This window comes from Lipotes vexillifer, unplaced genomic scaffold (assembly GCF_000442215.2).
Source record: "Lipotes vexillifer unplaced genomic scaffold, Lipotes_vexillifer_v1.1 scaffold404, whole genome shotgun sequence".
Taxonomy (NCBI): domain Eukaryota; kingdom Metazoa; phylum Chordata; class Mammalia; order Artiodactyla; family Lipotidae; genus Lipotes; species Lipotes vexillifer.
This window is the reverse complement of record NW_006777380.1, coordinates 656,700-667,229: the sequence shown is the minus strand read 5'-3', so window position 1 is coordinate 667,229 and position 10,530 is coordinate 656,700. Positions and strand designations below refer to the sequence as shown.

Genomic DNA, 10,530 nt, shown 5'->3' with positions numbered 1-10,530 from the left:
AAAAAAAAAAAAAAAAAAAAAAAAAAGAAAAGAAAGGTCAGCCTAGGCCGGATCATTTTGAGTTAGGTACACCAGGATAAGAAGGTCAGATTTTATTCTAAGTGAACTGTGGAGCCACTGGAAAGTTTTGTGCAGGAAGTGGTCTGATCTGCTTTATGTCTTAGAAGATCACTCTAGCTACTGTTTTAACGATGGTGGCTTAGATTAAGGTAATGGAGGTGAAGAGAAGTTTAGACATTTGAGATATATTTTGGATGAATAATAGCTATTGGTGATACTCTGAATGCGGGGGTGGGGGGGCGGCGTAGGGAACAAAAAACGAATCAAGGAGAATCTTCAATTTCTGGTGTTACCAGCTAGGTAGATATTTAGGTTCCATTTACAAAGATGAGAAAGACCAGAGGAAGAGTAATTGGGGGGGGGGTGATTTGGAGGAAGAGAGGAAGCAGTCTACATTTACCATATACCAAATTTAAGATGTCCATTGTTTATTTATTCAACAAGTATTTATTGTGTATCTATCAACCCCTTCTCTGGGCTTTAGGAATATCAGATTAACAAAAGACAAAATTCCTTGCCCTTTTGGAGTTTATATTCTAGTGGATGATTCAAAAAATTGAAAATAAGGTATATGATGTATAGATGGTGGTAAGTGCTGGGGTAGGATATGTAACAAACAGTGTGGTTACATCTGGGAAGGTTTCATTGACAAAGGGATACCTCCAGGTCTCCTTGAAGCTGTAAGAGGGTGAGCCATGCAGATATCTGCTGGAAGAGCCTCGTGGGCATCCAACTGGAAATGTCAAGTAGAGAGTTGGATGTCTGAGTCTAAATTCTAATTAGAGGTTAGAGTTGAAGGAATAGGTTTGGGGGTCTTGTGCACAGAGATGATATTTCAAAGGTGGGGGGGACCAGATGACATCACCAAGAAAGAGTATATAGGTAGTGGAGGGAAGGAGCTCCTGCAGCCATCCAGTATCTGAGGACTGAGAAGAAGAGGAGACAGCAGGAGAAACTAAGAAGCAGCAGCCCTGAAGCAGGAGGAAAAACAGTACACGTGGTATCAGAGAAACCGAAAGAGACATTTGAAAGGAGAAGACGTTGGATATTGCTAAGAATTCAAAAAAGATATGAATAGATGCAGTCACTGGGTTTGGTAACATGGAGCTAGCTCATTGACAACCTTGACAAGAGCAGTGTCCGTGGAGAGATGCAGAAAGCCATGAGACTAGTTGAGAGACTGTGAAAGTAAAAGAGGGGAGAGTTGTTAAGAGTGAAGTGCTTGAGAAGGGCTTGCAGATCACAGTGAAGGGTTTGGTGTTTGAAACTTCTTCCATAGTAGTATGAGGGAGGGCAGAGAGTTTGGGTACAGATGCAGATAGGTTGGTAGGTTTGACAATGGGGAGAGAAGGGAGTTCCTCTCTGACTGCTTCTACTTTTCTCAGTGATGTAAGTCCATTCACTCAGTATTGGAGAAGTTTGGAGGCCAGGTTTAAAATGGGAGGAGATGGTGTGAAATAGCTGTTTAAGTAAACGCCTGACATACTCAACCTGCAAGAGTTTCCTCTCAGGGAATGACCCAGTGTGATTTTTATCCCTCAGCCAAGAGGCTAGAGTCCTATCAGGAAGCTGCCTCTGAAGATGAAGATTCTGCTGACACTCCCAGTGGCTCCCTCAGCAATATGGCGAAGCCAAGGGCCCCCAGCTGCAGGATGGTTCGCAATGGACCTTTAGGAAGTATATCCTCAAATCATCTTACTGGGAGCTGTTTTGCTCTAGCAAGTGGAGCCAGTGAAGTGCCTCATTCCAGACAGGCTGCTTTCAGTAGCCCCATTGTAAGTGTGAACGCATGACGTGAATCTTGTCTGTCCACGGTTAATAATGAAAGAACATCCTCGTAATTATAATAGAGCCAAACGCTGTTGTCTTTTCTACCTGAGAGGAGACTGCATAAGTGCAGCTCAGTGTGACTGCCACACACTCACAATGTCCTAATTTTGGAGATAATTCAGTGTTGAGAGATAGTATATCATTTCAGAAAAAACATAATGTTTCTGGTCAGGGTTGATAGCCTGGAGAAAGTAGCCTTGGTTTAAGGATCATGGCTCACTTTCAGAACCAGCAAAATTACCACAGAGGTATCTATAGACAGGTAAGTATGTCTAACTGATAGGAAAATTCAAAAGCGTGTTGGTATCCTCCAAGGCCTTTTTATCTCGTTGCAGTCTTCCCCCAGATCCACCAAATCTGTGCTCTCTTCCCCATTCCTAGTCCTGAGAAGGTCATTTTCGAATATTTCAATATCAGAACTCAACAGGGTGTGTTCTTGAGTCCTGAGGGGAAAACATAGAAGAAGGACCATATGGAAGATGGGAAAGAGGAAAAATACTCGTGTGAAAGAATTAGAAATCAAACGTTTTGCTGTACTTAAAATTCTATAAAATTTCAACTGCCTTCCACATTTCATTAACTCTTGTGTTAACCAAGATGAGGATTCCCCAGCCATGAGACTGGTAAGCAGTTGGTGACCTCTGAAATAAGTTGCATAACAAGAAAGAAACAGCTTTGGGGAAACTTTGTGTTTCTCCATTGAATTCATATAGAATTTCATAGTAGAGATATGATCTGAATAGACCCCAGGGATCTCATTCATCCTGGAAAGGCCTTGAGGGGAATCTGGCTCTTTTCAAAGTTCCACCAAATGTACAATTTCAGCAGCTAGGAAGATCATTTCACTGCAATTCATCCTGTGCATTTCTTTGGCTCTAAGGATATCATACCTGTTATATTCTATCATTGCCATATGTCAAGCTATTCCAAACATCTGGACTTAATTTTTCTCCAACTTCTGAAAAAAAAAGAGTGGGGGGAGAATGCACACCACTTCTTCTCTGTACTGATTTTCAGGCTGTATCAGAAATAGGTATTTGTTTTCTTCTATTTTATCAATTTTGCCCACTCCTCTGCTGATCTTTTATTTCTCACCCACCTGAAGTTAACCACATAGTGACGCATGTTTGGTTGGAAGTCAAGGGTATTAGCAACCAGGTGGGACTGTGCCATGGTCTCCCTCGTGGTTTCCTGATCCAGCCTCACTCTCTTCCTGGAACAAAGGACTGTTTCCTAGGTTAAAGTCATTATGGTTTTTGTACCATTTCCCTTCTAAAACTTTTTCTCCCCTCACTGCTTCCCTCTGTCTACCAGATCTGATGAAATACTTCCTTCTTTAAATATCATTTCTCCTGAAGATTTCTCGGACTGTCTTTTCTCAGCTTCTAAGTTCTGTTTACATAGTCCCTCCTGCCCTTTAGTCCCTTAGTCCTCACGGCATTGGCCTTATTTCTGCCTCTGACATAGACCTTGCTCCTTGAGAGCAAGGACTTAAGTCATCTTGAATCCTCGGCATCTAAGGTCAGTGCCTTGCATGTCCACTCTCAATAAGGTATCGTGAAGGTGGTTATATGAAACTGCTCAACAAGCTCAGTCTTCCCATTCAGTTCATGTTTTCACTTGCCCTGTACTCCAATGCCATGTGTCATGCTGATTATATAGATGCTCTGGGATTGCTGTTCTGTTTTGTGTTTTCAATACTACACCCTTACATATAGGATAAAGGGGTCTTTCTTGAATTATGAGACCATCTCTCACTCTTACTCTAGACAAGCCGATTCTATCCTTCTTGGAGACTAACGATTATTTTGAGAAAGCTATAGATCCTTTGACCTGAAAAATTAGCATCAGTAAAAACTGTGCATATGATTCTGAAAGTCCATCCATGGAGCCCAGGTTGAGAACACCAGCTTGAGAGCACACTGAGAGCTGTGATATCCAGAAGTGGAAGCTTGGAAGATGGCGGCCTTCATGGGGGAGGCAAGGTGAGAGTCAGAGAGCGAGGATCTGAGGTCAGGGTGCTGGCCAAGGTGCGCCGGCTTTGGGAGTTAGAATGTCATTGAGGACCGTAAGTCCTGGGTTCATGTGACCTATTTTAGAAATAGAAACCTTAACTTTCTAAGTCAATGTTTTTATGCTTCTTTTATCCTCTAGAAGTTTTCATTCAGCAGACATGCTATTCATTCTACCTGGAGTGTTATCCTCTTAGGTCTTTATATGGCTGTTTCCTTGTTTTTCACTGAGGTCTCAGCTCAGATGTCACCTCCTCAGTAAATCTTACCTACCACACAATCCAAAGTACATTCCATCCCTCCCACTCTTGTCTCAATCTAGAAGCAATTTACTTATATGTTTAGAGGTTAGTGCCTCCCCTACCTAGAATGTGAGCTCCACATACCCGGGATCCCATCTCTTCTGTGCACCCCGCTTTCCTTGAGGAGTGCCTGACGCCATAGATCAACAATAAATGTTTATAAAAGGAGTGAATTAATTAATGGATTCATGGAAGACAATGGCATAATACTAGACCAGGGATATAAATGAATAAAACATGCCCCCAGCCATCAGCTTTGTTCTAGGTAGAGGAAGCAGACATATAAGTAAATAAAGATAATCCTGTATTAAAGATGCAGTAATGGTAGTTAATTCAGAGTATAGTGAGGGCACAAAAAAGGGAATGTTCAACTCTACAGGGGCGAGAAGAGATCAAGAAAGGCTGCAAAAAAGAGATAAAACGTAACTTATGATTAGACTAATGAGTAGGGGGTTACACAGTAGAAAAGGAAGGAAAAGCACTTGGGGCAGACAGTGTGTAGCATGTGCAAAGGCTCAGAACCACAGAACTGGGGAGAACATCATGTGGAGGAGGAACTGTCCATGTGCAGTTATTGGCCTTTGTCTTTTTTCTTCAGGTCTGTGGTATTTAGGAATCTGAAGGAGAAGACATTTGTGTCTAAAGTGAGGGTGGCAGTGGGAAATGAAATAAAACCCTCAGGTACAGGTGGAGCTAGGGGAGGAGTGGGGCACAGTATTAGAGTTTGGTCAACTTGATCTCCCACGCAGAATATCTTTGTCCATTATTAAACCATGGACATTTTAGAATTCGCATAAACAATTAAAATGGGTCCTAATCACTCTCAATTTTAAAACAAACTTAACATTCAGTATGTAGTAAGGCTACCCAGAAGCTTTGGCAGACACTATGAGATGGCAAAGAGAAGTTTTGGCCAACATTTGCTTGTTTAATTTGGATTTATATAGGGTGAAAAAAGAAAGAAAGAAAGAAAGGAGAGGGGGGAAGGGAGGGAGAGAGGAAGAAAGAAAGGTGAATGTGAAATCTGCAACCTGGTAGGAAAGCATACTATGAATCATGGGGGTAAATCTAAAATTTCAAATAGCCAGATGTTATGTAAAATGAGGACAAAGATGTTGGACTCCCACCATGAAATAGATAAGGCTTAGTTCAATTATGGGAAGCTGTCCACACTGTGTTCTGTATTCCCTAATTAGGAGTACACATTTTCTCTGCATTAAAAAAATGTCTGGGCTGAGTTTTCCAGCTCCCGCACTTCATGTCTTCCTGGATACCTTGCTGGACACGCTGTTTCCTCTGGGACTAGGACACTTTGGTCTCCCTTGCTCAGTTCCTTCTGGAAGCTGAAGATGAGCAGGGCTCTCAGTTTCCTTCTGATCAGCATTCATAATAACTGCAGCCGAGTGGATGAAAGGCTCTTGCTGCTCCAGCCAGGAATCAGGAATCTGCCTCTGAGGTGGGAGAGCTAACTTCAGAACAATCGTCAAGAAGAGACCTCCCAGCCCCACATAATATCAAACGGCGAAAATCTCCCAGAGATCTCCATCTCAACACCAGCACCCAGCTTCACTCAACGACCAGCAAGCTACAGTGCTGGACAACCTATGCCAACCATATAGCAAAACAGGAACACAACCCCACCCACTAGCAGAGAGGCTGCCTAAAATCATAATAAGTCCACAGACACCCCAAAACACACCACCAGACGTGGACCTGCCCACTAGAGAGACAAGATCTAGCCTCATACACCACAACACAGCCACTAGTCCCCTCCACCAGGAAGCCTACACAACCCACTGAACCAACCTTAGCCACTGGAGACAGACATCAAAAACAACGGGAGCTACGAACTTGCAGCCTGCAAAAAGGTGAACCCAATCACAGTAAGATAAGCAAAATGAGAAGACAGAAAAACACACAGCAGATGAAGGAGCAGGATAAAAACCCACCAGACCTAACAAATGAAGAGGAAATAGGCAGTCTACCTGAAAAAGAGTTCAGAATAATGATAGTAAAGATGATCCAAAATCTTGGAAATAGAATGGACAAAATGCAAGAAGCAGTTAACAAGGACCTAGAAGAAATAAAGATGAAACAGACAATGATGAACAACACAATAAATGAAATGAAAAATACTCTAGATGGGATCAATAGCAGAATAAATGAGGCAGAAGAACGGATAAGTGACCTGGAAGATAAAATAGTGGAAATAACTACTGCAGAGCAGAATAAAGAAAAAAGAATGAAAAGAACTGAGGACAGTCTCAGAGACCTCTGGGACAACATTAAACGCACCAACATTCGAATTATAGGGGTTCCAGAAGAAGAAGAGAAAAAGAAAGGGACTGAGAAAATATTTGAAGAGATTATAGTTGAAAACTTCCCTAATATGGGAAAGGAAATCGTTAATCAAGTCCAGGAAGCACAGAGAGTCCCATACAGGATAAATTCAAGGAGAAATACGCCAAGACACATATTAATCAAACTGTCAAAAACTAAATACAAAGAAAGCATATTAAAAGCAGCAAGGGAAAAACAACAAATAACACACAAGGGAATCCCCATAAGGTTAACAGCTGATCTCTCAGCAGAAACTCTACAAGCCAGAAGGGAGTGGCAGGACATACTGAAAGTGATGAAGGAGAAAAACCTGCAACCAAGATTACTCTACCCAGCAAGGATCTCATTCAGATTTGATGGAGAAATTAAAACCTTTACAGACAAGCAAAAGCTGAGAGAGTTCAGCACCACCAAACCAGCTTTACAACAAATGCTAAAGGAACTTCTCTAGACAAAAACACAAGAGAAGGAAAAGTCCTATAATAACGAACCCAAAACAATTTAGAAAATGGGAATAGGAACATACATATCGATAATTACCTTAAATGTAAATGGACTAAATGCTCCCACCAAAAGACACAGATTGGCTGAATGGATACAAAAACAAGACCCATATATATGCTGTCTACAAGAGACCCACTTCAGACCTAGAGACACATACAGACTGAAAGTAAGGGGATGGAAAAAGATATTCCATGCAAATGGAAACCAAAAGAAAGCTGGAGTAGCAATTCTCATATCAGACAAAATAGACTTTAAAGTAAGGACTATCAGAAGAGACAGAGAAGGACACTACATAATGATGAAGGGATCGATCCAAGAAGAAGATATAACAATTGTAAATATTCATGCACCCAACATAGGAGCACCTCAATACATAAGGCAAAAACTAGCAGCCATAAAAGGGGACATCGACAGTAACACCTTCATAGTAGGGGACTTCAACACCCCACTTTCACCAATGAAATGATACATTAAACAAGATGGACTTAATTGATATTTATAGGACACTCCATCCAAAGACAGCAGAATACCCATTTTTCTCAAGTGCTTATGGAACATTCTCCAGGATAGATCATATCTTGGGTCACAAATAAAGCCTTGGTAAATTTAAGAAAATTGAAATTGTATCAAGTATCTTTTCCGACCAACGCCATGAGAAATTGAAATTGTATCAAGTATCTTTTCCGACCACAACGCCATGAGATACGCAAATCTATCAATGTGATTAACCATATTAACAAATTGAAGGAGAAAAACCATATGATCATCTCAATAGATGCAGAGAAAGCTTTTGACAAAATTCAACACCCATTTATGATAAAAACCCTGCAGAAAGTAGGTGTAGAGGGAACTTTCCTCAATATAATAAAGGCCGTATATGACAAGCCCACAGCCAACATCATCCTCAATGGCGAAAAACTGAAAGCATTTCCACTAAGGTCAGGAACAAGACAAGGTTGCCCACTCTCACCACTCTTATTCAACATAGTTTTGGAAGTTTTAGCCACAGCAATCAGAGAAGAAAAGGAAATAAAAGGAATCCAAATCGGAAAAGAAGAAGTAAAGCTGTCACTGTTTGCAGATGACATGATACTATACATAGAGAATCCTAAAGATGCTACCAGAAAACTACTAGAGCTAATCAATGAATTTGGTAAAGTAGCAGGATACAAAATTAATGCACAGAAATCTCTGGCATTCCTATATACTAATGATGAAAAATCTGAAAGTGAAATCAAGAAAACACTCCCATTTACCATTGCAACAAAAAGAATAAAATATCTAGGAATAAACCTACCTAAGGAGACAAAAGACCTGTATGCAGAAAATTATAAGACACTGATGAAAGAAATTAAAGATGATACAAACAGATGGAGAGATATACCATGTTCTTGGATTGGAAGAATCAACATTGTGAAAATGACTCTACTTCCCAAAGCAATCTATAGATTCAATGCAATCCCTATCAAACTACCACTGGCATTTTTCACAGAACTAGAACAAAAAATTTCACAATTTGTATGGAAACACAAAAGACCCCGAATAGCCAAAGCAATCTTGAGAACAAAAAATGGAGCTGGAGGAATCAGGCTGCCTGACTTCAGACTATACTACAAAGCTACAGTAATCAAGACAGTATGGTACTGGCACAAAAACAGAAAGATAGATCAATGGAATAGGATAGAAAGCCCAGAGATAAACCCATGCACATATGGTCACCTTATCTTTGATAAAGGTGGCAGGAATATACAGTGGAGAAAGGACAGCCTCTTCAATAAGTGGTGCTGGGAAAATTGGATAGGTACATGTAAAAGTATGAGATTAGATCACTCCCTAACACCATACACAAAAATAAGCTCAAAATGGATTAAAGACCTAAATGTAAGGCCAGAAACTATCAAACTCTTAGAGGAAAACATAGGCAGAACACTCTATGACATAAATCACAGCAAGATCCTTCTTGACCCATCTCCTAGAGTAATGGAGATAAAAACAAAAATAAACAAATGGGACTTAATGAAACTTCAAAGCTTTTGCACAGCAAAGGAAACCATAAACAAGACCAAAAGGCAACCCTCAGAATGGGAGAAAATATTTGCAAACGAGTCAACTGACAAAGGATTAATCTCTAAAATTTACAGGCAGCTCATGCCGCTTGATAACAAAAAAATAAACAACCCAATCCAAAAATGGGCAGAAGACCTAGGTGGACATTTCTCCAGGGAAGATGTACAGACTGCCAACAAACACATGAAAGAATGCTCAACATCATTAATGATTAGAGAAATGCAAATCAAAACTACAATGAGATATCATCTCACACCAGTCAGAATGGCCATCATCAAAAAATCTAGAAACAATAAATGCTGGAGAGGGTGTGGAGAAAAGGGAACACTCTTGCACTGCTGGTGGGAATGTGAATTGGTTCAGCCACTATGGAGAACAGTATGGAGGTTCCTTAAAAAACTACAAATAGAACTACCATATGACCCAGCAATCCCACTACTAGGTATATACCCTGAGGAAACCAGAATTCAGAAAGAGTCATGTACCAAAATGTTCATTGCAGCTCTATTTACAATAGCCCGGAGATGGAAACAACCTAAGTGCCCGTCGTCGGATGAATGGATAAAGAAGATGTGGCACATATATACAATGGAATATTACTCAGCCATAAAAAGAAACGAAATTGAGCTATTTGTAATGAGGTGGATAGATCTAGAGTCTGTCATACAGAGTGAAGTAAGTCAGAAAGAGAGGACAAATACCGTATGCTAACACATATATATGGAATTTAAGAAAAAAAAAATGTTATGAAGAACCTAGGGGTAAAACAGGAATAAAGACACAGCCCTACTGGAGAACAGACTTGAGGATATGGGGAGGGGGAAGGGTGAGGTGTGATAGGGTGAGAGAGAGACATAGACATATATATACTAACAAACGTTAAGGTAGATAGCCAGTGGGAAGCAGCTGCATGGCACAGGGAAACCGGCTCGGTTCTTTGTGGCTGTCTGGAGGGGTGGGATAGGGAGGGTGGGAGGGAGGGAGACAAAGAGGGAAGAGATATGGGAACATATGTATATGTATAACTGATTCACTCTGTTATAAAGCAGAAAGTAACACACCATTGTAAAGCAGTTATACCCCAATAAAGATGTTAAAAAAAAAAAAAATGTCTGTTTGAGGTCAAGTGGGAGGGGTTTATGTATTTGCTTTCTAAGGAGTAACATCTTTTCAATCTGTTTTTCCACCTCCTTCTTTATGGAATATAAAACCAGCAAGTGTCTGATAGTAATGTACAGCAATAACATTTTATGGCTTATCCATGGACCAGTTACTCAGTTAGGGATCCAAAAATCTACAAGAAATGTTCAGTCATAAAAAGGAATGAAATAATGCCATTTGCAGCTATGTGGATGGACGTAGAGATTATCATACTAAGTGAAGTAAATCAGAGAAAGAGAAATATCACATGATAT

The 10,530-nt window shown here is 40.4% G+C and overlaps 1 protein-coding gene across 1 annotated transcript in view; it reads left to right on the top strand.

Annotated features, from left to right (window-relative positions):
• The window catches only part of ATP10D (ATPase phospholipid transporting 10D (putative)), an 83,647-nt gene that overhangs the window by 35,283 nt on the left and 37,834 nt on the right, over positions 1–10,530 (top strand). The window contains exon 9 of the mRNA XM_007450972.1: positions 1,603–1,835. Coding sequence (XP_007451034.1) covers positions 1,603–1,835 — 233 coding nt within the window. The remainder of the gene's footprint in view (positions 1–1,602; positions 1,836–10,530) is intronic.